This window comes from Topomyia yanbarensis, unplaced genomic scaffold (genome assembly GCF_030247195.1).
Source record: "Topomyia yanbarensis strain Yona2022 unplaced genomic scaffold, ASM3024719v1 HiC_scaffold_22, whole genome shotgun sequence".
In the NCBI taxonomy this organism is placed as follows: Eukaryota; Metazoa; Arthropoda; class Insecta; order Diptera; family Culicidae; genus Topomyia; species Topomyia yanbarensis.
In genome coordinates, this window is record NW_026683404.1 from 201,754 (window position 1) to 229,713 (window position 27,960).

At 39.3% G+C, this 27,960-nt stretch overlaps 1 protein-coding gene across 1 annotated transcript in view; it reads left to right on the forward strand.

Annotated features, from left to right (window-relative positions):
• The window catches only part of LOC131694989 (carbohydrate sulfotransferase 5-like), a 113,907-nt gene that overhangs the window by 26,470 nt on the left and 59,477 nt on the right, over window positions 1-27,960 (forward strand). The window contains exon 2 of the mRNA XM_058983528.1: window positions 4,948-5,550. Within this exon, the coding sequence (XP_058839511.1) occupies window positions 4,948-5,550 (603 nt within the window). The remainder of the gene's footprint in view (window positions 1-4,947; window positions 5,551-27,960) is intronic.

The window sequence follows — 27,960 nt, forward strand, 5'->3', positions numbered from 1 at the left end:
ATATATGTACAAACGCTCGTGGCCTTCGCGATAACACAGGCCTGGCCACGGGCGCGACCATGCAGTTGCAGTAATCCACATATACTTGCGCCCGCGATTTCGCCTACATGAAAACACGCCGGTAGTTAAGTAAACGTGGCATCTTTAAACTTCCAAACGCGGTCTCAAACATTAACCTACACCTCAGTTTATCAGTCTGGACTAATGCCTTCATTTGAACCAATCAAAAAAGTGACGCTCATATTCACTAAACAACACGTTCCATGGTGACATGACCTGGAACTCAAGTTTCCCCATAGGGAAACGGACTACCATCTGTACCATACACTAAAAATTAAGCATCAGATTCACGGTCCGCGCGCGATCAAACAAGAATACACGCTACATCATTATAAAATCAAAATTATACACGCGAAGTCACAAACACGTGACAATCACGTTAATATACAAATGCTTGAGCCCTTCGCGACCATCCCCGGCACCTACACCCGTGATCTCGTAAACATGATAATATCTCGGTGATAAAGTGAATGTCTCAGCTCCTATAAATTTTCAAACGCGGTCTCAATCGTGAATCTAAAAACTCCCACACTCGCACGATCATGAATCGGTCACTTCCGGATGTTTCTATCCTTGATATCAGCAGACCAGGTGCATGCCTTCTGTACGCGATGGACGCTTCCAGCACGATCGAGCAACGCGTCATAGTGGCGTGCGCTGATTGGCTAGAGCAGTGAACGAGCCATTATATAAACCCGCGAGATGCGATTCCCTATTCATTCAGTGTTGTACCATTAACAAGTAAACATCAAGAATAAAAGCAAAACAGAAAACAATTTTTCATTCGCGAGAGAGAAAACCCATCGAGTATCAGAGTAGAGCCAGCCTGGTCAACACGGCGACCAGAAGCAGCTTGCGAGAAAGTGTATCACTCAGCATCGGTCAGCGAGAGAGCCCCACCCAGCGAGCGTGCTGTTTTTTTTTGCTTCCTCCATCGTCGCGAACTATCGAGACGATTAGCGAGCGTGGTGTGTCTGCTATTGCTGATATTACCATCGGCGTCGTACCTGTGCGGCTGGTGTGAGGATTGAAACGAATGATTTGGTCAACAAGGCGACCAGCGTTTCATCCTTGATAAGTAAAGAATTAAATTTGAAGTTTCCATTCTAAGTGAGGTGTTTTTCCGCTGTAACTGTGGTGTGCACAGCTGTACGAAATTCATCGTGTATGCTACTGGTGACTGTGACGTGCACAGTACCTGGTGGCTCATACGTCGTGCGCTGGCAGCTGTGGTGTTGTCTGTCGGCGGTCCTGTGGTGGCTGTGGTGTGCACAGTTATCGGTTATTTTGCATCGTACTACTGGAGCTGTGATGTGCATGGTGTCCGGTGGTTTGATAAGTGTGTGAAACAATACACCTTCAATTGGATCAATTAAAGAAATCTCTCATATCTACTGGACACCACGTTACATGGTGACATGACCGAGGACTCTAGTGATATGGGGTAACTTACTCCCTGTCAGAATGTGAATTGTACACCAAAAACCAACTATCAGAATAAAGGTCCGCGTGACCATCCAAGAACGCACGCGTATATAGGAAATGCCACACGGTTACAAAATCCAGTCTTGTACACGCGAAGTCACATGAACGTGAGCACCCGTGACAAACACGTTAGCATACGAACGCTTAAGCCCTTCGCGATTAACAACGCGCACCTAATTCGCGATCGCGCAAACTTAGTATCATCCCGGTAATAAGGAGAACGTTTTAGCACTCACGAAGTTTCAAACGCTGTCTCAAACACGAACCTACAAACGTCCGTTTTCGCGCGCTCATGAATTTGTCACGTCCTGAAACCATTACTCTCTGTCCTAAAAACTTAGGTCCATACATTCAGAGCGACCAATAAAAAAATAAAGCAAATATCCACTAGACAACGCGTTCCATGGCGACGTCACCGGGCACTCTAGTGATATGGAGAATCTCACACTCTTTTAGCATCTTAGCAGTACACCAAAAAATAAAGTATTAGATTCACGGTCCGCGCGCGATTATCCAAGAACACACGCGAATATGCGAAAGGCACACGGCTATAGAATGGAATTCATACACGCGAAGTTACATACACGTTAGCACACGCCACATACAAACTCACGCGGTCAAACACGTTAACGTACAAATGCTCGAGCTCTTCGCGATGATACACGCGATCGCGAGTCCCTACGCCCGCACATACCTGAACCGTACAATGAATATCACATTTAGAATCACGGCCCGCTACAATTGGCCTAATGCAGTGTTTTAGTGGCCGACATTGCCTGTCTCGTCTGCAAATTGTAGTATGTGATTCTGACGGAGAGCCCTTCCGAGAACCTAGCTCTACAGCTCCAGTAGGACAACTCTCGAAAAAAAATAGTGAAAGTATCATGTTCTGCCATTTAGCGACGCTGCTTGATATCCATGTGTTAAATGAGCGAGATGTGCGCCATTTGACGTTCGTTTCCTTCAAAGTTGGATTGCCTATTAATAAAAAAAGACAAAGTAATGACTGCTTGAACATGGCCCGTTGGTATCCGATTCCGCGAGTTGGAAGATAACACGACCAAGGGGTTTTGGAATCCCCCTCCCTCAACCGACGCCAGAAACAGCGAAGACAGCAAAGTAATGCCCGTTCCTCCACGTCCTGTCAGTGCCCAAATAAGTCAAGTTTTAACAAAAGCACTGTTTTTGAGCGACTTAGTGGAATGTTATATTAAACACTTTCACCGATGTCTTCCGTTTTAATTCCACTACGATGAACAAAATGCAAAAATGCACTTTACTGTTACAAATACGTTCATCATAGTGGAATTAAAACGGAAGACATCGGTAAAAGTGTTTAAAGTCAAGTTTATAACCGACTTTGCCTCGCCCACCCCTCTCAGGCCGCCAATTCCAATTCTAAGTCCGACGGTTTCTTGTCCGTCTACTGTCAAAATGTTCGAGGAATGAGAACAAAAACTCAGGATTTCTTTCTGGCGCTCTCCTCATGTGATTACGATACATTGATTACAATATTGTTCTCACATAAACAGGGTTGTGCGCTGACATACATAATTCGGAACATTCAATTCTACTAGTCAACTTCGTCGCGGAGGCGGTGCTCTTATCGCGCTAAAAAATAATCTCGCCGGTGCTGTAACAAAAATGCCGGATTTTGAATGCTTGGAACAAGTTATTGTGCGCATTTCACTACCGAATTGCTCTCTGTATATTTGTTGTATATACCTGTGGCCGAACTGCAGCCCAGTCATGTACAATGCCCACTCCTGTGCAGTTCAACAAATTCTGGATAAAGCTAGTGGTTCATACTGTGTACTAATTGCAGGCGATTATAACCTCTTCCACTACCAGGAGGCTCTTGTATGAGTTCTTTGGTGTGGGGGAGTGTGGTGGACAATTAAAAAAATATACAGCCGAATCCGTAGACCTTTTTGCAGAACACTTTTGTGGTGTATTCGCCAACCCAGCCCGGACTGCTTGCCTCCGATATTAACCTTTGCACTCGTATCAAATCTGGAAAATTATTCATCGCCAAAGATTTAAAGATTTTTCGTTCCATTGCTTCCGGACTTGGCAGCTGCATTTCAAGATGACGTACTTAATATTGAGCAATGGTGCCTGTTGAATGGTATGCAGGCAAACGTTGGCAAACGTAAGATGGTAAGTTCCAGGTGATCCTCCACTCTATCCCATAATAAGTACTTGCGCCAAAGCCGCGTCATCAAAAGTGTAGACTCCTTTAGTGATTTGGGAGTGCTGTTTGATAGAAAGCTTAGCTTCTCGGATAACATCACCGCAACGACGGCTAAAGCATTCGCAACACTTGGTTTCCTGAAGCGAAATACCGCTGGCTTCGACGATTTCTATGCACTGAAATCTCTATATTGCGGATTGGTGCGAAGCATTTTGGAGTATGTTGTGCAAGTGTGGGCTCCTTATCACAATGTCCAAATAAACCGGTTAGAGCACGTTTAAAAATATTTCGTGCGATTTGCTCTAAGAAATTTGCCGTGAAATGACCCTGCCCATCTACCACATTATAACGATAGATGCATGCTGCTTCAGTTGCCGACGTTGGAGTTCCGCCGCACATTCTTGCAAATAATGTTTATATTCGATATGTTGTGTAGTAATATTGACTGCCCAGCTATTCTTGCACGGATTAATGTGTTTGTACCTTCCCGTGCTCTAGGAAACCGTCCTCTTTTGTGGATTCCTAGACACCGTACTGTTTATGGTCAAAACATCATCAGCTGTTACAAATTCAACGAAACCTCTCATTTGTTTGATTTTAATCTAGTCTCTAAGTTAGCAATTAGGAATTTTAAATAATTTAAAAGCTTGATAGTATATTATTTTTATATAATCTGTACGGTATCTACCGAGGATTGGAACAAATAAATTATTAAAGCGGCATACATTCCTGCATTGTAACCTAAACCTATTCCAATGATAAATGTGATAGTGAAATTATAAAGTGATAAGAACCCTATTATTTACTCCATTTACTGAACCGTTAGAACGTTAAATAATAAGTTTGTGGGGACAACGCAAGGGAAACTAGAAGTGACAGAGTCTAGTGAGAAACCCTTATAGTGTCTTTAGAATGCAACCTTTGTCTTTAACTGGAGTATTATGAACCATAATAATATTCATACCAAAGTATGAGCAATTTGTCCAAAATTTATCGATTAGTAGATTCTAAAACGCTTATGTTTGAATAGGTAAATCACCCTAATAATAATGTTTCCCTCGATACATATTTCTTTTTGTGTGGGTCGCTGATAAGATATGTATTTTATGCAAGCAAGAGCTCCCGCTCGAGCAACTTTTTTCGCAATGCTAGCTCGACAGAATTTATTTACATTCTGAATAATCTTGTTACATTTATTTTCTTCGCAGAACAAAATCCTTCAGCGCGGGATCGTCCTATGACACAAATCCGGCAATTCCGACGCCTCAAAATTCCACAATAACGATCGAGGATATTCTTTCCTATCAGCGCTCACGTATAGCTGACGAGATGATCGAATTCCAATACCCGAACGGGTTGTACGACAATGGAGCCACCAAACTGTCCGATCTGACACCCGAAACAAATGGCCAACCGGTACGCAGTATTATCGTCACCACGTGGCGATCCGGGTCGACTTTTCTAGGGGACATACTGAATGCAATGCCCGGAAATTACTATCACTACGAGCCGCTGCTGGACTTTGACATTATCCAGATCCGGGGTCCACCGAACGATCGGATCGCCATACACAACCTCAAGCAACTGCTCAAGTGCGATTACACCGAGATGGACAGTTATCTCGAGTTTGGCAAGACGCATAACTATTTATTCAGTCACAACACTCGCCTCTGGCGGCACTGCCGATTGTTTCCACAGTTTTGCTACGAGCCAAAGTTCCTGGGGCCGTTTTGCAAGCTGTTCCCACTGCAGAGCATGAAAGTGGTGCGCCTGAGGGCGTCACTCGTAACGCCACTGCTGGAGGACGAAAGGTAAGTGGCGCGAACATAGCATGTAGTAGTTTATTTATTTCTTTTTTGGCTCCAGCTACCGGGGCACTGCCGAATCGATACGCTTTGGTGGTGCATTACACGTGGGGAATGTTTTTGGGTCACTCTGGCTTCTGGGTACGCTTGTACCAAGCAATGAGTTTTCTTTTCTAGCGCTAGTTGAGGTTTCGCAAAAATATCAAAACTTGCAGCACTCGCCATGTGACTTGATAAGTCATTGTTCCCGAACAAAACTGGTACAGTGCGGCAGTTAGCATTTTTATCTCTATCCATAACTCAGGATCCTATAAAGATTGTATGTAGGTACTGGAAAAAAAACTATAATACATATGGAGAGAGCAAAACCACCAAACAGTAAAACATTGCACACGGTACAATGCGGTTTTTTTTCTGTGAGCCATCCGTCGCTCTTCTCATTCGTCTCCATTTGCTGAATTGTTTTTATATGACGCGATGCCGGAATTGATTGCATATGTTCGCTGTTACTGCAGCTGACGGTACTGGGTCAACAAGGAATACATAGTTCCATGTGGCGACTCGGAAGTTGCAAAAGTATTTTCCAGCAGCACAGTGTTACAAATTGCAATTAATAATTCATAACTTTCTCTTTCTGCCGCGAACAAGAACTAAAGACTAGGGCTGCAACTGGTGAGCAAAAACGGAGCAATCGAAATGGAATTCGTTAACTCTGTATAAACTATCTGCATCGCGGTACTTAACGGTACCTTAAAACTTTGTCCGAAGAGCAACAATATATGTATGTCACACATTGTAATTCCGGCGGTTTGCGAATGGTGTATTTTATGGGGATTGACAACGATGTTTCTAGATGGCACGGATGGTGCAGGCGAGTTGGACAAAGGGCGAATAGCAGCTTCCAAAATGATTTATATCTATTCCGCTAGTGAATGATTTTTCTAGATGGTATAAATGATGACCAGTTCGTGGCTAGCATAAAACTGTGTGGGGTTTATAGATTTATTGCTTTGCTTTCATCAGGGGACGGCGTAACTGTCAGAGCTAGGCGACACAGTTTTGGTCAATTTTAGCCTTTGTGCTAGAAACTGTGGAATAGTTTTTCTATGATCAGAAGGGCACCTTCTATGAAGTAACCCATTTCTGTTAGTAACATTAACTAACTAATATTAAAATATAAGTGTTTAACTATCTGGTTTTGTCAAGACGAAATCCATACTTCTCTGCACAGAGATTCAAAAGATTTGTACGATTTGAACTTTAAGGCCACGTTTGCATGAGGTAAGATCCGTAGATTTTGAGTTTCACCTACCAGAATCCAAAAGTGTTTGAAGAATTGTGAATTTAGCATTTTTATATTTGGTCCTAATTGCTGTAGTGTTTTGCTACCTTGGAACTACATTGACTTTGTAGTGTTAATAAAGAGCTGAATTGGAGCTTCGGGACATTATCTTTCAGTAACTTAACTTACTTTTCAATTTACATTAGGAAATCGTACATATTTTATCTTTGGAACATGAATCAGTTTTTCTGTGAATAGTTGAAGGAAATCACGACTTTAAAGGGCGAACACGAAATTGTTGCGACACATTCAACAGAGCATAACTTTTTTACCATTGGGTAAAAATCAACCAAATTTTGCACACTTTCTCATTGATGTGTATTGTTTACATGCTGTCAAACTCGAAGTCGTGTTTTTCGATTCAACGAAAATGGAGGTGAACCAACGCGAGTCGAGAGAACAAATTATTTCCAAACACCTGGAATTTCCTGACCTGTCGCACCGGCAGTTGGGAAAAATGTTGAACATTCACCATTCAACCGTCTCCAGAGTGTTGAAGCGGTTCCAGGAGCGGTTGACGCGGTTGGACCACGGCAAAGAAGCTGGAAGAAAACCGGAACCGGAGAACAAAAAGACGGAGGGAAAGGTGAAACGGATGATTAAAGCAAATCCCAATGTCTCAAGCCGTGAATTGGCTAAAAAGATCGGCATGTCGCAGAGCTACGTCCAGAATGCAAAGAAGAGAGCTGGACTACATACATACAAGATACAGAACTTCCCAAACCGCGATGAGCGGCAACAATCGACGGCTAAAACTCGGGCACGGAAGCTGTACGAGAAGATGCTGACACAATATGGCTGCTGTGTGATGGACGACGAAATGTATATAAAAGCCGATTTTAAGCAAATTCCGGGGTTGGAGTTTTTCATCGGCAAGATTAAGTTCTATGTGGACGACAAATTTAAGAAGAAGAAAATGTCGAAGTTCGCCTCCAAATATCTCATTTGGCAGGTCATCTGCTCTTGCGAACTGAGGAGTGAGCCCTTCGTGACAAAGCGCACAGTAAATGGCGAGATCTACAAATCTGAGTGCCTCGAGAAGCGCCTTTTGCCGTTCTTACAGCAGCACGACGAAGCTTCGCTATTTTGGCCAGATTTGGCATCATGCCACTATTCTAAAAGAGGCCAATTCTGTCCATTTTGTTCCAAAGGACATAAATCCGCCAAACTGTCCGGAGCTGCGCCCGGTGGAGTAGTACTGGGTAATAATGAAGCGGGAACTTCGGAAACTTAGAAACTGACACCGGATGACACTGTAAAGGCTTTGATGGAGGGCATCAAGCGAAAATGCGTTCAATTTTACACTCAAGGCTCCATCGATTAACTTTTCTTTTGATTTTTTAAATAAACATATGTATAAAACTACCCTAAAATTTTGGTTTCATATTAAACATTATAAGAAAATTGGCATGACATTTTCGGTGTCGCAATAATTTCGTGTTCGCCCTTTGTTAGATTTGCACATTATTCTTTATATTCAAAAGAACGAACATGTGCTTTTATACTTGGCCGGCGAGCGGAGAAACCATTAATTTTTGCTGATAAATTGTTGTTAAGGACACTTCTATTCAGCCTACAACAATGAAGAATATTTTTTTGCACTCAATGTTTTTTATATTTATTGGCATGAATGTTTAGGATCACCAGTAAACGTGGTTGATCCGGACTTCTACGAATATCTTCTTACATGGACGATTATTCTATGCAGAACTGAATCTTGCAGAAACATAACATTCATAAAAGAGTGAATATCTTTCTGAAGTACACTCATAAAATTGGTTTGTGATTGAAACGATTCATAACCTCGCGTCGGGCGAGAATAGATATCCCAGGAATGGAATTCGCTCTCGCACCCTTTTCTCTGCGAAAGGCAAATGCAAGTTTGATAACAAGCCCTAACCTTAACTGAATTGTCGAGGCGTAGTAGAATAGTATTGCAATTGGACGATACGAATTGTGGTCGAGAACTGGTTATCCCGGTTTATTAATTACAATAAATGTTACTTGTCTCCAGTCCTGTTTCTACTCAGCTGTAGAAACCAGTTCTATATATTCAATTTGTAAGTAGCGGATTAACCACTGCTCGGGTTATGATTGCCCGGTCGACCCTTGTCAGGGCGGCCTAGGTACCTCTACACGAATTTCGGAATGCAAATAAATTTTACCGTGTTTATTTCTTCCAATTATCCACTTTACTGCAGCTGCTGGTTTCTCACTGCTGCCGGCGAGAAGGCGGGTGATCTCGTCCGACCGGCCGGGACAACAACGGCCGAGTTCTCCTGGAATTACTACTGGCTGCTCCGGCAGATGTTCTTACCGATTAGCTAGGAAAGTGAGCAAGGCTCTTTTGTAGGAACCTTCTTGTGACTGGGCGAGTAATCGCCCTGTGAATGGCCCAGGTAGATATCGCTGTGACCTGCCTCAGGTGGATCCGCTGTCACACCTGCTTCGCTCTCCTTGACGATCAGCAGTGAAGGAGAGCTAGGCTCGTTCGGCTGATCTTCTACTGCGAGAGCGGCTTGGCGCTTTCTGGGTCCTTTGTGGTTAGCCGGGGAAGCGAGTGGCTCCTTAACGATTAGCTTCCGTAATCGGCCACCCGACACCAGACCAAAGTTCTCGAACCACGAGACGGCACTTTTGCGAAAATTTCCACACACATGCGTTATTTGGCGGGCTGGATTTTTCCAGCAACACATCGGCCACCGGCAAACCGACCTGATCTGCAACGTGGTCCGAAACTAACTGGATCAACTACGATGGCCGTCTCTCGCACGATGTACATAAACCGCTCGCCTTGCACCACCGCCGTCGCTCTGGCCTATCCAACCATATATTACTTATTCACAAACATAAAACAAAAATTATCTAACCCATCTGCACGAACAAAACCGTTCACAAACGCGAAAATGAACTAAAATTTACAACTTTAATGTGAACGGTACAAAACAGCGGTGAGCTTTATTTTGTGTAAATAAATACACTCTACGGAGAGTATACACAAAAACAGGTATATTTCCACCCAGTGCTAAATTGTACCCTGACGAAATACAAATTATCGACTCGGATCATCGTTAGTTTCGTTGCACTGAATCGGGCACTGCCTTGAAATCCCTTAAGCAGATTATGAGTTCGCTAGTTGTACAGTGAAGACCCGATTTTATCAGCTTTTTGGCCCGATTTTATCAGCCTCATATGAAAATTGATAGTTGGTAGTTTGATGGGCTGCAGACGAACCAAGTTGAATTCGAGTAAATCCATTCTTGAGCATATTTTTCTTAAGAGATCCGAAGAATGCAAAAAAAAATTAAATTTTGCGCTGTCAGACCCCCTTAAGGGAAATTTAAGCTGAATAATCAAGAAAAGTATGAGGCTATATCTAGGGACTAAAGAAGAATATGTTAAGAGCTTCGGTTTCTTAAAAAGAAAGAAAAAATTGTGTCCCGGTTTTGTCAATGCCCCATTTTATCAGCCTAAAATTCACTGATAAAAACGGGTCTTCACTGTATTACCGAGACTTTGTCTTCTAAGGAGCAACTATTGAAATCGAGAGCCATTACTTCGTTGTATTGGTTCGTATCCGTGTATAAAGTACTAAATTAAAAGTCCAACACTATTCAATTTTCAATTGTTTACAACGCACTACAAAATATATTTCATCTATATTTTTCAATTTTCGGACAAACTATTTTATATCGCATAAAAGAAAAAGAGATTCTGGTTTCATAAACTATTCCAACATTTGTGTCATCTTCAGTGTCCATATACTGCCCTATAACAGTATTTCAGGCTTTTCTGATTGGAATAATCTGTTGAGTCCTTTGATGATCGGTCACAGTACCGTCCAGCAATTCAATGAAGCTCAGTTGTAAGGTCCGATCATATTTGATGAATTTGTTTAGCACTAAAGAAATTATCCACGTTTGCAACCAAGATAATATTGACTCAAAACGGGTAGCAATTTTCAACCATTTGGCTTCGAAGCAGAAACTTGACATCGTATATTCAAGGAACTCGCGTTGCTCTCTACTTCAAATTAACAAATCTTTAAACGAACTGTTTAATTTAGTAGATTGATTACCAGTCAAATATTGCTGGAATATTATTCGGAATTCTTGCCTATTTCTCTTCAACATTAATCAACCGATTCCATGGTTGTCTATCGAATCTTGAGTGCAACTCTAGCTGATACGAGGGAATTCACTCCCTCCTAGCAACTGAATCGCACACCGAAAATTTAGTATCAAATTCACGGCCCGCGCGATCATTCAAGAACACACGCGAATACTTGAATGGAACCTGGGTCACAAAATCAAATGTATACACGCGAAGTCACATACACACCAAAAACACGTAAACATACAAACGCTTGAGCTCTTCGCGACCACCCAAGAACATCTTAGCCCGCGATCTCGCAAACGTGATTACACCTCGGTGATGAAGTGAACGTTTTAACACTCATAAATTCTCAAACGCGATCTCAAGCGGGATCCTACAAAAATTTCCCAGCATCTATATCTTCAGCTGGACCAATTAAGAAAATACGCTCATACCATAGACAATGCGTCTCATGGCGACATGACCGGGAATTCTAGTAATATGTAAGAACCAACTCTCTGCTAGAATCTGAACCACTCACCGAAAATTAAATATCAGACTCACGGTTCGCGCGACCATTCTAGAACAAACGCAAATATGTGGATGGCCACACGGTTACAAAACTACGTCAGTATACAAACGTTTGATCCCCTCGCGATCATACAAGCAAGCTACACCCGCGATCTCGCAAACATGATTACACATGATAAGGTGCACCTCTTAGGACCTATATATTTACAAACGCGGTCTCAAATGCGATTCTACTATCGTCCGTGCAATCGCGATCATGAGTCGATCACGTCCAGAAGCCTTTTCCCTCGGTTCCAGCAGCTTAGCTTTCTCCACTCCTTCATAGCAACTGAACAGCACACTAAAAATTTGATAGCACCCTGGTGATAAGGTGGACGTCTCAGCACTCATACAAACGCGATCTCAAGCGTCAATCTACAAACACCCGCGATCGTTAATCGGGAATGTCCGGAAGATGTTATCCTCGGTACCAACAGTCAGGTCCATGCATTCAATTGGACCAAATAATAAAAAAACAAAAAAATAAAAATGAAGAAAAAAATAACCCTCATATCCACTAGACAACACGTTCCATGGTGACATGACCGGGAACTCTAGTGATATGGGGTAACTCACTCGTGTGAATAGCACACCGAAAATTAATATCAGAATGACGTTCCGCGGGACCATCCAGGAACACACGCGAATATGTGAATGATCAAATGGTTACAAAATCGGATGCATATACGCGAAGTCACACACGCGAGCACATGCGACAAATACGTTAACATACGAACGCTTAAACCCATTCGCGATCATCCACACCTTCCTACGCCCGCGATATACCGGTGATAAGGTGAACGCTTTAGTACTTACAAACGCGGTCTGAAACGCGAACCCACAAACGCCTGTGTTCGCGCAATCATGATCGGTCACGCCTGAAAAACTCTACCCTCCGTCCTAGCAAACTTAGGTCCATGGACCAAAAATAACGCTCTTATCCACCGGACAACACGCTCCATGGCGGCATGACCGGGAAATCTAGTGATATGGAAGAATTCACTTTCTTCTAGCATCTGAATCGTACACCGAAAATTAAGTATCAGATTCAAGGTTCGCGGATGATCATCTAAGAAGACGCGAATATGCGAAAGGACACACGGTCATAAAATAGAATTTATACACGCGAAGTACATAGTCGTTAGCAAACGCGACATACAAACGCACACGCGATCGAATACGTTAATGTACAAACGCTAGAGCCCTTCGCGATGACACACGCGATCGCGAAGTTTTGTCTTTAGCAGTGTTTTAGTGAGTGACATTGCCCGCCTTGTATGCAATTGTAGTGTGTGATTCTGACGGGGAGCCCTTCCGAGAGCCTAACTCTACAGCTCCAGTAGGACAACTTTCTTGAAAAAAGAACTTTGAAAAAACCATATCAAATTTTTTTACAATTCTGTTATCACTTTTGTTATATTTTTCGTTATTTTAACAACTAAACAACCGGTTTTATAACAGGTTCTGTTACGAAATATTTTTTATAATTAATAATTCTTTTATAATTTTTTTATGTCCCTCTGATCGGTAGAAGCAGAAGGTCAAATTAAAACGTATTATCATATAGGGGAACATGGGGAGACTTGACCAGGTTTTCAGCTAAACCTGCATAACTCTCTAAAAAAGTTTTCAATCCTTCAAAACTCATTGACATATGATGTGCAAAGGTATTGTGCGTGATCATGATTTTTTGCCGAATTTTGAATTTATTTTTGCAAAAGTTATAAAAAAAAATTCTGTGAACGTTTTTTTTATCAAGTCTCCCCACTGCGGGGAGACTTGACCAAGGCCTGGGGAAACTTGACCAAGAGAATTTTTAAAAATCAGGACAAAAAATAATGGCATAAAAAATTCTGTAATCATTTTTTCCATATTGTCGAGATCCTTAGGTAGCAGTAAAAATATAAAAGCGTTGCATTTCATAAATTTCGATTTTTTAAATGCATTTCCTTTTAAGGATTATCTGTACTGCTTGCACTGCATATTCACACGTTACGAATTTCGCCATATTAGTACTAACTTTGATTACTAATACTAAAAAATATAGACAGGTGTTCGAGGTAGTATTTTTTGTGGCATGATTAGTATTACCAGTAGATACCAAAACATAGTAAATATCAGAAATTTTGTATCTTTCTTCAGTTTATTGCTACTTGATCAAGTCTCCCCAACATTGGTTCTTACGTTCTATGTCGTGCAATTTTAGTAATAACTATTCCAATGTTCCGATTTATGTAAAATCGTTTCACTATTTCATAAGGAATAAGATTTGATATAAGTACTTTAAAAATAATTATTAGGCGGGTAGATATGTCCATACAAAGTTTGCTAAAAAATACATAATTTAAATCAAATTTATTTGTTACGGAACATTTTCCTTAAGGAAAGGAATTTTCAATCCAAACTTTTAAAATTACCTTAAGGGATCGAAACAAGCATACAAATATTTTTGAATTTTTTTAAGAAACTAGTAGAATACGTCATAGCTAATAATAGAATTCTGTGCTTGGTCAAGTCTCCCCATGTTCCCCTATTCCTTGTTTGGACGTCAGTCTTTGTTTTTTTTCCGTTTTCAAGGATTTTTATGAACGTGTCCACTGGAAAACAGACAGAGAAAGAATGACCGGAACGGTGAGAATGAAAACACGGTGAAAATTCACCTTTATTGGAAGCACTGAGAAAAGATATGTCCTCAAGCAGGAATTGAACCTTGCGATTTCCCAGTCTCTAGTTGGGTGCGTTAACCACTCCGCCATCGAGGAACTGTGATAATGCCATAACATATTCCCAATAGTATCGTGATCATCGCCGCAGCCTCCAATACCTCCTAATTGAACCATCGACCTCCCAATGTCTCCTATAAGCAGATCGTACCTCTCCCTCTCATCGATTGGGCCAAATCTCTCTCGTTATCTATTTTTAGGTCCAGTGGACTGCGCTCAGGCTTGAGATATTTACTATCACTGTTTGCCCCCTTAGCTAACTCAGTCGTTGCCAGACTTTGGCAGGGAATAGAGCTATGGAGAGGCATGTTGATGTCTGCCCTCAAAGCCTATCGGCAGATGCTAACGACAAATCCGGCCGTTGGTGGAATTAATATATTCCTTGTTTGGACGTCAGTCCTTTTTTTCCTTTTTCAAGGATTTGTATGAACGTGTCCACTGTAAAACATACAGAGAGAGAATGACCGGAACGGTGAGAATGAAGAAACGGTTGTCATAGAAACCGCTTGATAAATCCTAGACGTTTGATGCTATAAATTTAAGTTAACCAGCAATTTTTTTTTAATCTGCTGTAATTCTAAAACTTTGTCCGCGGAATCATCTTTCAATTTCTCAGAGAAAAGAGTTCATTTTAAAATTTTAATTTAGTCATGCGTCAATAATTATTAGATCGTGGGAAATATTCATTCACGTCCTTCAAAGTCAATCCATGAATATAATCGGTCTAATGAATAAAATTCGCGGATTAAAATTTCAGTGTGTTCTAGAAACAGTAAAGTTTTTAGCCCATCCCATATCGATTCGCTTAGTTTGTTTTTGAGCTCTTTAGTAGCAACTTGAAAATTAGTGCCATTGATTGAAAATAGCTTCAACGAAGATTCTCGGCAACAGATGCCTTCGACCAAAAATAGTTTAAAGTGTTTTCAAGTATTAACTAATGTGTTAAGTAGTAATAATGATTAATGTGTTTAGTTAGTCAGGGTTGTGGGAGAGCATTAAGGGAGAACTGCAGTTTATTAGCATAGGGCTGTGACTTTAGAAAATTTTCCTACAAAAAAATCGAACGGGGTCAACTGACACGATATTGGTCTCCAATTCATGTCAAAGTAACGAGTGCACTGATCAATTTGGTGTCGTGCAGGATCTATAGAAACCGGATTGTACGTAAAATCCGTTGTCGAAGCTTTATTATCTATTGGTGATATTGCGTCGGACACAACAAAAATCAATCAATTTTTCTTCCGAAATATTTTCACCACCAATGTATGTACGGGAAACTTTCTGTGATGCCCTTACCGTAATGTTATTGAAAAAATAAAAGGGCCAAACTACAAATATGTTTTGTTATGAAAAATACCTAGGGTGATGTGCCTATTATGGCAGTAGAGCCTATTGTGACCCTATTTCGTACCCCTTCGTTTCGAACCAAGCATATGAGATAATGACACTATCGATTTGGCTAAAACAGGTGAGAAAAAATAAGCTCAAGTTTTATTCTTTATTTTATGTGCACATATGTATTTAGAACTATCCTCTAAATCCAACTTTTAATTAAAACAAAATCACCTTATTGAAATATCTACTAATCCGCCTCACTCACGTAGTGAACCGAAACTGGATGCAACGGCGCTTAGCAAAATAAACACTTACGAGCCAGCATTTACCGCCTCATATTTCGTTATTTCAGCACAAATATACTAAACATTGCACTGATACATACCTTTAGTTTAGCTGGAGAATCTTTTTACGATAATTTCACTTTAAAATCACTCGTCAAACACTAGAATAGGCCTAGTGTTATAATAGGATAAAACTAAATACGGGGGTTCCTATTATTGGCATGTTTTGTTGATACACTACCACAATCAAAACCAACTTTTTGTATCCATCATACAGAAAAGAATCACCAGTGCGGCCAAACCAAAACATGAACTTGTAAATATAATGTAATGCAATTTCAGGTATAAGTAATCAATTACTTCAAGTTATTCAACTAATTGTTGATTGCAGATATTTTATTTTCATCTGCACACACAATTCGGATCGGGAGAAAGCAATGTATGATGTGAAACTTGTCATTCCAGTTGCTAACCTTCGAATGGTTTTTTCTGCGTGCGCAATTCTGGGCGCTCTTCTACTAACAGCTGATGAGTTTCATTGATGTGCGTGATGTTTGCGTTTGTTTTGATCGGCTGAAAAAAGCAGAATGATTCGTTTTACAAATCACACGTTGGCGTCCATGATCTGGATACCTAGTTAGAATCGACGCAAATGAGGCATTGCGTTTCAACTAGATTGTTTTTCGATGAGGTGGAAATTGGCACACCCATGAGGCGATAATTGGATCGTTGAGGTAGGAATAGATGCACAGAATGGAACATTTATTTTCATTTATGCTGAAAATTGAGGCAATTCTGCTAAATAAGCATTATATAGATGTTTAAGAAACAGCACACTGATACTTTATACCGAGAAAGGTTATAGATAATATGGCTTCTTTTAAAGTTGTTCAAAAAATAGTGCGATCCTCTCCCTAATGGTGCCAAAATAGGCTCATCACCCTATATATCGAAAATTATGAAAAATTCGCCAACTCGTATAAAACATTCTGCCTTGAATGATCTGCAAGTAAAACAAAATTATCTTTGAAACTTAAAATTCCAAATTTTTTCGGCAAAAAAGACTAAATTGAACCTGTTGAGACTGCATATTGCTTCCCTAAAAATAGAAGGAATATGATTGAAAATTGCGTTTTCCGTTTGTCTCTAGTATGTCAGGCTCGGTTTTTATGAGCATTTCAATTTTTTGTATGGTATGGTCTGAGCTCATTCCCAGTAGAGGTCAATGGGATCTTATAAGATGAAAACTCTCTGGTTACATCTTCCTTGGTCACCTTGGTGAGAAAAGTAAAGCCGATCCATCTGATATCCAGGGTTCAGATGGTGAAGTCGCTTCTCCGGTGTCGATGATAGGCACTCAGTGCGGAAAGAAACCAATAAATTTGAATAGGACATGGCAAGACGACGTCATTGTTTACATGGCAGTAGTATTTGAACCAAATTTCTTGTACAGGATAGAACCAAGTTTCTTGTACTGGGTAGACTGGACTAAGTGACCTTTTGTTGATTTCGAGAAAAACGTGTTTAAAATTTGAATCGCAGCGTTATAATTCGAAAAAGTTTCTTACTTATGTTAACATATTCCAAAAGAGGCGAAAGTCGAATGTAGCTCCAGAGATTCTTATTCAGTGCCATTATGTTACTTTTTGAGATTTTGAGACTTAGTGCGGTCTTACTTAACACCGATCAATTGTTTGGTTAAAATTGGTCTGACAATTACTTGGACCTATCAATATGAGCGGCACAATTCATTTCAATGCAGGTCATGCAAACTAGTCAGAGTAGAACACACTTCGAGAAATATCAAAAAACTTAGTTATATTAGTAGTTATTTGAGCAAATTTGCTATCTATGGGTACTCCACGACTATTGAAACACCCAACCTACGAGAAGTTTTGATGCAGTTAAGTTTATAAATATTTACGCACATACAAGTTGTCTTTCCTAATGGTAGATAAATTCAATCCTCTTTACTAACGAGGAACACCTACGTCCATGACCTACACATAGTTACTTGCAGCAAACCACCCATATGGACTCTCATGCCCTCAATTGATTGGCATCATCTGTACCTTGGCATCTAATACAAACAAAAAGCTCAGCTAGATCATTGTCACCTGCACCATACGCCACACTCTCAGTGTTGTGGATTCTGAAACCGGTTCAGCCGCTAACTTGTTCCTCGCGATGAGTACGAATGAATGCCCTTTCATAGCCGGCTCGGTCCAGTCTTGCATGAACGATCAACAATAGCAAGGTTCGACACCTCCGCTGCTGCCAAGCAGCTTCAATGCTAATTATCCTCTGACGAGCGTACAATTTGCAGATGATGCAGAAGCGTGCAGTTAAAGCATGGATGTCGGCCGGCATCGCCTTATTCAGATTTCCCGGTGCTGTGTTTGTTGTGCTACATGTACCACCTGCTGTAATAATAATAGAGCTGCAGTAAACCGGCGACTGTGTACGATCCAATTAAACAAAACAAATCACGAAACGCTGAAACCGGTAAAACAGCATAGAAGCATACATCGATCGCTAAGCTTGCTTTGTAACGTTTGGTAGAAATGACGTCGGGATGAAAAAACGTTTGGTCGATGGGATGTTTAGCCGAAAGTATGTGTTGCCGACTGTTATGTGGCCCTATCATTCGTTGGTAACATATGCACGCACATTTCCACCAATTTAGGAACACATCCTAGACTAGTTCAAGCGTACTTACAAGTAGAAACATTATCGTACGTCATTGTACTGGTTCCGTTGCTAATTTCAATCGTTTATAACAATGCGCTGTGGTCCGAATCCACAATTTAGGGGGAAGAAAATGTTACTTATTAATAATGTCCTCAGTCATCACTGTACTAGCAAGAAAACTGTACCCATGCGATGACAAACTTGGTTATAATCCTGTTATCTGTAATCTGCAAAGATGATAGCATAATATCAAAATGATAACAACGATAACGAAAACCGATGAATGTGAGGTCATTCTGTTATCCGCATATGATCGGGTACCACAAAGGCCTTACGCAATTTTTCAATATCGTTACCTGTACATGGCGCGTTTTTATCTTGGGGTAACAGCCAATAAATTCTAATCCAACTGAATGCAATTAACGATTGGGAAGCTGAGTTCAGAATTGGTTTTTGCATTTTCAGCGAATATTAGGCTTCATTCATTCCGAATAACGAATCAAATTTTTAATGGTTTGACCGGACTATAAAAATTACAGAAAACAAACCAAAAATCAACAAGTATAGTCGAAACGACGAAATGATAGTGGAAAATTTGAACATTTTAGTGTCTGATGTTTGAAACCGTGCGAGCTATTATCGCACGAAAATAACAAACCAAAAGCATGCAAATTTCATTCTCATCAGCACGGTTCGATGTAATAACAGCGTGAAGGTTAAACTAATTGATCGACACTGCAGTAAATCAATTCATCGGAATCCGCCGCCATACATATCTGTCGATGTTGGTTCCTGTTTATTCCGTTCAAATTTGCAACTTCATTAAAAACAGCGATGCATGACGCTTGTTAGCATTTAGATGACTCTCAGCATATTGTGACCGGTATATTTACCGTCGTGTTCGAGTAGGGTGATAATTCAAGGGTTTTTGTGTTGGTCATTTTTCAATATGTTTATAAATGAATGCTCAAAAAACATCAAAACCATATACCATTTATCTCATTATCAACACGCTTTTCAGAACTTAAAATCGAATTCAATATTGCACAGGCATTGAATCTTTTTTGAAGTAGAATACTTCTAACGTTTCAATATGGGGTCCCGTTTCAAAAATTTCAGTTGAGAAATTTTCCCAGAAATTTTTTTTTTGAAATGCGGGTATCTTCCGTTCTACTAGACGAAATTGCAATATTGTTGCACTATCTGATCGGAAATTTGTGCACGTATTTCCTATTAAATTTCGGAACTAGTGCGAGGAAAATGCGCAATTTGATAGCATATCCCACGCAGAGCCGTCAAAAAGGAGCATGTAAGCGTTTCGTTACATACGGGAATGTTACACGGAAAACCGATTCAACACAATTTCAACTAAAAAATTAGTTGAGTTTTTGGTTTCGTCTAGTTAATATTTGGGCGAACTAAATTTTTGTTGAAAACAATAATCCAACGTTGTTGATTTGATGCTGTCAATTTCAGTCTGGACATGAACGTTTCAGCCTAGCACAAAACTTAAAAAGCCTACCTGAGCTGAAGCTTGAGAAGCTTGTCTCAGCTTGTAACGCTTGTTTTAGTTCAGACTCAATTGCATATGCCGTTACACTACCTTTTCAGCCAAGACACATACGACTGGAATTCAACTAATCTCATTGTTGAATTAAACTGCTTCATCGTAAAATACAACATAGGATATTTCAAACGTTTTGTTTCACCGACCGACGGATGAAGGTATGGAATTAAATTGTGGAAATACTCCGTATGCCAGTAATTGACACGTAAATATAATGTAGAGTTATTTTTCTCATAATGTTATCTTTTTATAAACTGCACTCTTAAATGAGACGAAATAGCCAAAGCTATTTAAGGATTGTTGGTAATTGAATGATGATTTCAATTTTAGATGAAAGAAATAATTTTTATTTCTTTTCTATTTAGACAGCCAGCACTGCAAAAAATCTTCATACTTATTCCAAATCTAGTTTGGAATCTCAAAAGATGAAAAATAATTATCATATTGCATATTACATTTGTTAATAACTGAAATTTTACTATATAATCAACTAAATCCGAAATAGAATGATTTTGACAATTTTCGACAGTACGTTCAACTTTCAGTATACCTACATGTATTGAAAAAATGTCAATCAAAATCATTCCTTTATTGAAATGTTTTCTAAAGAAAAACTAGGTAAAACCAAAATGAGGTCAGTTGAATTGCTGATTTTTGTGTACTGGTAGTTGCGTCCGGGCTAAAACAAGCTTTCCAAGCTGAGACAACTACCTACCTGCATAACCGTTATGCCCAGCGTGTATGAAATAGTTATTGTCGCTACCTTGATGTATTTCAGTAAGGTGTGCCTCTTGGCTACTTTGCTGTCATTTCGTATGATGTGTGTCTTGAATCAAAATCAATAATAATTTTCAATAACTATTATTTGAGAATCTCGCAAAATTAAGAGAAAATTTAGTTTCGTTTTTCATTTTTCTGTTAAAATCAACTAATTAGGAAAACAAGAATTTGTTTTGTTATTTTCTTCATCGAATGGTTTTCAGTGTATATATACAGGTCACGCGAGCTTGTTTTGTATCAGTGGGTGCTCGCTTACCACACGAGCAACATGCTCGTCCGGACGGTACAATGAGCGGTATCATGTTTGCGTTCCCGTACCAAGCGTCATCGCAAGGTTCTTCGTGATAAAATCCAGGGAATCACCAAATCTGCCATTCGGCATCTGGCTCGTCGTGGTGGTGTAAAATGCATCTCCGATTTAATCTATGAATGCTGATGGTGTGCAGGAAAATGTCACCCGAGATGCCGTGACCTATACTGAACACGCCAAGCGCAAAATCTCAATGAATGTCGTCTATACTCTGAAGCGGCAGGGACGCACTTTGTATGGATTTGGAAGTTGAAAAGGTAGAACTCACTTGTATCATTATAAAAAGGCCCTTTTCAGGGCCACCAAACTCATTTCAAAGAATAAGTTTGCATTTTCTGTTTCATGGACTGTTTCTCCCTGGAGAGCAATTTGGGTTAAACCCTAAATTATGATTTATTTCAGTACGCAAATTGCAAATATGGTCAGAAACAAACTGGAGTGAAGTGGAAAACATTTTTACTAGGCGCATTCAAAAAAGGTTTCAATTCTCAAACATTTTACCAAGGTGCCGTATTACATTACTCTCTTTACCCTGAGTGTTCGACAATCTCCGAATTGGAAACACAATTTCAATTTTGTTCTTTATCAAAAATATATGGTCGGCCAACGAAGGGGTGAAGCTACGAAGAACACATATTGAGGACAACACAAAAAAGGACGAGCTTACATTGTGTTGTAGTCAGGTATAAAAACTCAGCATGCTGTTGCTCACGCTCAGTTCGTTTCCAGCATCAGCATGCAGCAGTTCGTTTGCAGCATCTCCCGCAAAATTCAATCCGCCGTCCGTTTGCTGCTGTCAGAAGAGTTGGCCAAGCACGCCGTCTTAGATGGCACCAAAACTGTTACCATATACACCAGCTCCAAGTAAATTTCGAACACTGTCCAAACAAAAGGCCCCTTTTCAGGGCCATCAATTTATTGACAAAGAATGAAATTGAAGTTTTGTTATTACAAGCATCAGAAAGTGGCTTGTCAAGAGCGTTGGATGGTAAGTGAGCCACTTGTGAACAATACCGTCGCTTTCACGTAGAATGGCACAAAATCAAAAGTTATTTGTGATTTATAGACAGTTTAGTGCAATGATTCAATTTACAAAAATCGAACGTTTTCTAACGTTTCGATATAGATGCTCCGTTTCAAAATTTTCGGCCAGAATGCTGCCTGTTTTTTTAAACGTGAAAATCTGCTGTTGTATTGAATGAAAACCTTGGATTTTTGCGCTGATTGGAAATAGTTGTGACTAATTCTGTAGAATGTACAATTACTGAAAATAACGGATTTTGTGAAAGCAGTGGTTGGTCAGTACAATTCGATTCCAAGCGAGCCAGGCTAGTTTTCGCTGGAAGGTCCACCTCTGACAATAGAAGTAAACTATTTTATTTTGAATTCAACCACAACTTACTTGAAAACAGCACAGCTAAAAAACTTTTGGGAAAAACGCGCAAACCTAAATTTTCCACTATAATGGAAACTGCCGGTGCCCCCGCCGCACAGCATCATCAAGATTGATAGTAATTCAAACCGGGAGGAAAGAGGTTGTAAGGCAATGGAAAACGAAAATTTCATTTATATCTTACTGGAATATAATTGGCTGGTCCTGAAAAGAACTTGTTGGTTTGTGGTTTATTTTGGGTCACAATTTAGGCCTGCTCGATTACTGATAGCTGTGAATTTCTCGCAGGGCGACAGTTTCTGTTCAGTAGTGATGAGACTTCCTAACGCCAACCGTGACTGGGGCACTTTTACACGGCCTTCGTTGCCAACCAGCCCCCTGTCAAGGACGACGTCTCTGTACAGCCAGCATCACTGCCATGAAAGGCAAAACATTGATTTTGAACCGAATGATTAGAAGATGTATTTAGTTACAAAATGTCGATTTTCTGAATCATATGATATTAAATCATCCCACAAGATGCAAAACGTCGTGTGGAATGCTTGAATATCGAGCATAGTGCCGAACATAATTCTTTGTTTGGGGCTTTATAGCTATAACGCCCCATATATGTAGGTCGCTGTCAAACTCCATATGATGGTATAGGGTTGCCAGGGGGCTGTTGCCAACTGCTTGCGGGGGCCTTATCTCCGGTGGACTTACGAGCGGTTTGTTTGGTACAGGCCATGTAGCGAAAAATGCTGATCTGCTACTTCTCTGATGCTGGTAGTAGGACGACGGTCAAACGCTCGTTTTTGTGCATTCATTCATAAAAGTTCAACAATATTTTCAAAGAATGTTGCAAATTGTCGACTTGATTATTCCAAAAATACTCCAAATAAACTATGAATGTGCTAAAGTCGACAAAATCGCATAGAAATTGCTTATTCCAGAGCAGAATTTACCGGTCTAAAGTGTATTCTACTTCATTCCGGTTATGTCTCCGACATTACCCACCTATCTTTTTTTTATTCAACTATACAGGGTGTTTGGTTCAAGATTAAGAACCTCTCGAGGGATGATTGATTGTCATATTTGAAGAAAAAATCGTTCTATACTTACCATCAAATCTCAACCGTTACAGAGTTATTGAACTTTTTGTGTAAAAAACTTATTTATCTTAAAATACCTCTAACTCGAAAAGTATACTTCGTATTTTGAATCTTTTAGTTTCATTGGAATTGTGAGAAGATTTTCTATTGAATGGTTTTCTCATATCTTTCAGTTAACCAGTTTTAATTACCTTTAAGTTGTAAAGTGGTTAAAAGATGGCGCTTTTGATGAGGTTTTTGTTAATTTTCTCAAAATAATGAACTATGATTATAGCAATAAGATGATTCATAATTTGTTCTTCAACATCATGTTCCTATCTCTTCTCGTTTCTTTGTAATTTCATTACAAAACTTTTCCTGTAATCGACTTGCAAGTGTTTAAAAGACTCTAATCTAAAAAATATGCTTTATATCGTTATTTCCAAGTTTTCATTGGAAAGCTGAGAAAATTTTCTTTCGATGTATGTACAAATATCCTTTAGTTAAGTGTACTGAATGGCTTTTTACTAGTAAAATAACTCAAAATTGGCGTTTTTTGGAGAGTTTTGTAATAATCCTAATTATTATTCAACTAAATTTATCCTTACTATTTTTCATTTGGTGTCCCTTAACATTCTCTATAACTTGTTGTTTGACACTTTATCCCCATCGCTTTTTATTTCGGTGCCATTTTATAGTTAACACAGCATGACTTCACCACAATTGTAGTGGGTTCGAAATTTGCATATGAAGCGGGGTGATAAAAATTATTTTGCTTCGAAACTAAAAGAGATAATTGTATGGAGTCAAAGAATGAATTGTAGAACTTGCTGAGATGCATTATTTCGATGATAATAATGGTGATGTTTATTATTTATTTTTTTAAGTAAATTAACGAAAATGTTAAAAATAACATTAACTTTAAAGTAATTTACTTCAAAAAGAATACTAAATACACTTAACTGAAAGGTATTAATACTTTTTTCTCTGCAAAATCTGTCTAGCTTTCGAATAAAAATAAGAAAAGGTACAATAAGTGCCATACTTTTTCAAAAAGAGCTGGTATTGAAAATGAGATAAATATATCAAAGTTCAATAACTCAAACACATGAAAACAAGAAAAGATAAGTGTATCATGTCAAAGAACAAATTATGCAGCTCTTCAAGACAAACAATCTCTATTACTAACATGGTGATGTTAACTATTAAGATTTTCGCGAAATGAACGAAAAATCAATCGAAATTGTTAAATTTTATATAAATTACTGTGAGAAGGTTACTTAACCTCATTAGCTGAAACATGTTGGAACATCATTCAATGGGAATTTTTTTCACCTATTCAATGGATCTAAAAGATTTGAAATACAAAGTATACTTTTTGAGTTAGAGCTATTTTAAGACAACTAAGTTTTTAACTCAAAAAGTTCAATAACTTAGATTTGATGGCATGTGTAGAACGATTTTTTTTTCTCCAAATAAGACAGTCAATCATCCCTCGAGAGGTTCTTAACCATGAACGAAATACCCTGTATAGTTTAATCATCAGATCCTGCGGTTTAATAATATTTTGATTGTTTATGTATAGCTTTCAAATGGTTTACAATATCGCCTTGATAACAAAGAGAAAGTTACAGGAAATGTTTTGGGCCTTTTGAAAAACCTGTTGTTGTTAATGGAGAAACGCGAATAACTTATAAAAATGTCATAATAAAACAAGAAAATTGTGTTGTTAAAACAAAATTTAAAATATCTCCGGAACTATGTATTATAAACATATTTCAAAAGTTGTTAGGAAAACTTTTTTATTGAAAGCTTCTCCATGATCCAAATATACTAAAAAGTTTTTTTTATGACTTTAAAACGACAAACATTAGGTTGCTGACATCTTATGATGGGATAACGCGAACAACTTTTAAAAGGGACATAATTACGTGAATTAATTGTTTTTGTTCGAGCAAAATTCCAAATATCTGGCAAACTACCGCATTTTGAAACATTTTTGTTAAATGCCTTTTGATTTCAAATGATACTTAAAATTATATTCTGTTATAAAATTACAGTTTTGTATGTCAATTAGTATGCAATTTTAAATCTCTACTAATCGAGTCAAACTTTTTTTTGCGAATTTTATGAATTAATAAATTTGCGAGGCAATTGGAAATAAAATGGACAGGGTAAATTTGCCTGTTATGGTCAATATAAATGCCCAATTCTCCTTGATTATTTACAATAGGACTGGTGGTATCCAACGGGGGAAAAACGATCGGAAATGGTGAGTGAAGCTAAGCAATCATGTGAAAAAATTCCCCCCAGAGGCGAGATTCGAACTCGCAATCTTTGAGACCCCGGTCCAATGCACTAACCCTTATTCTATCCCTGGGTATGGTGACATCCCAGAAAGAACATATGATTATCCCACTGGCGACGGTGATCGTACCCTGCCTGCAAAGCGAGAATCACACACAATGGCAGCTGATCACCCCAACACATTTGATCTATTTAATTTCCCCGCTAGATACCAAGGCCCGAGTTTTTATTATCGTCTGATGTCTAATTTTTAGCTCATTACCCATCGTACTTCGGTGGGTGACAGAGCTAATGAAGACTGTCGATTTCTGGTCTTTTGCCCAGTGAACAGAGGTATGACGGGAGCGAACCCGCCCGTTCCAATTAAACTAATAATTCAATTTTTGGCCTTTTGACTTAACTGCCAATACCTTATTTAGGACTGGTGGTATCCAATGGGGAAAAACGATCGGAAATGGTGAGTGAAGCTAAGCAATCATGTGAAAAAAGCATAGCAGGGATAGCATAAGGGTTAGTGCATTGGGCCGGAGTCTCAAAGGTTGCGAGTTCGAATCTCGCCTCTGGGGGGAATTTTTTTCACATTGCTTAGCTTCACTCACCATTTCCGATCGTTTTTCCCCGTTGGATACCACCAGTCCTACATAAGGTATTGGCACTCAAGTCAAAAGACCAAAAATTGAATTATTAGTTTATTTACAATAGTCCAATCGCATGAAAAACGTTGTCGAAGGCAGTCAAAATAAAAGGTTTTATGAGTTTTAAATAATATTGTCAGACTACGAAGATATTCCAAAATTTCGTTTTTCACCTTTAACAGAAACTTCCCAGTAATAATTGAGGTTTTATAATATTTTAAAGCCGCTCATAAAATTTAAATTGCACTTGTAGCGTGCTATAAAACTTCAATTGTTACTTGGGCTATCTCTGGCAGCAATGCTCCAGCGGAACCCAATCAGACTGGTTGCAATAACTTCTGTTGTACTGATGATATTTATAACTGTTAGTGCTCAATCGAAAGATAATATGTAGTCCCAGTTATAATCCTTACTTGTCGTTGTGTACTAAGCCTATAGTTGCTTAACAACGTTGTTGTTTATCAATAACATTGTCATGACGGGTTTAAATATGCCATTATAATTCTGAGCAGGGTTCGATTGAAATCATAAGCTAGATAACGTCAAAATTATGATCAGGCTTCCATCACAATGTTGGAAAGGATAATGGGGGAAGAACATTAGATCAAATTTTGAGGGAAATCTGATCAGGTTATTCATCAGAATTTTACACAGGATTTCATTGAAAATATGAGCATGATTCTATCAGTATCCTGAATAAATCATAATCTTCTGCAGAATCCTATATTGAGAAGGATTCCATCAGACCTCTTAGAAGCTTTTCTCTACAATCCTGCATTAAAATTCAGAGCAACAATACGTAGACCACCCCTGGCTGCTACGCCGTTATCGATCTGGACTAGCTGAAGTTTCACAGAGTATCAGTAGATAATCATGCTTGGGATTAGCGAAACATCTTTCAATGTACAACTCCTGGTAATCCTAAAGTGTTTATTGATCAATACCGGCGCAGGCCAGGCCCGAACGTAGATCGCGGAAGAAAAGGGAAGGAATGTTAGAAGTTGCATTCTACTTCTTCATGATCGATGCCAGAGAGGTGACTCCATTATCTGGACTAGATATCGATCCATCAACTCATGGACCGGGGAACAATGGCCTTCCAAAGGAAGGCGTGACTACAGATTTTTTCACCTCAGAAAAATCTCAACGACCTCGGTTGGGATTGAACCCAGGCGAACTGGAATGAGTGGCGGTCACGCTTACCACTCAACCATCGGCGCCATCGGACTCAATCGAAATTTTGAGATAGATTCCATTAAGGGGGGTAAGGTTTCCAGCGTTAAAAAAACTTTTCTTGTGATTTTTTTTAGAACT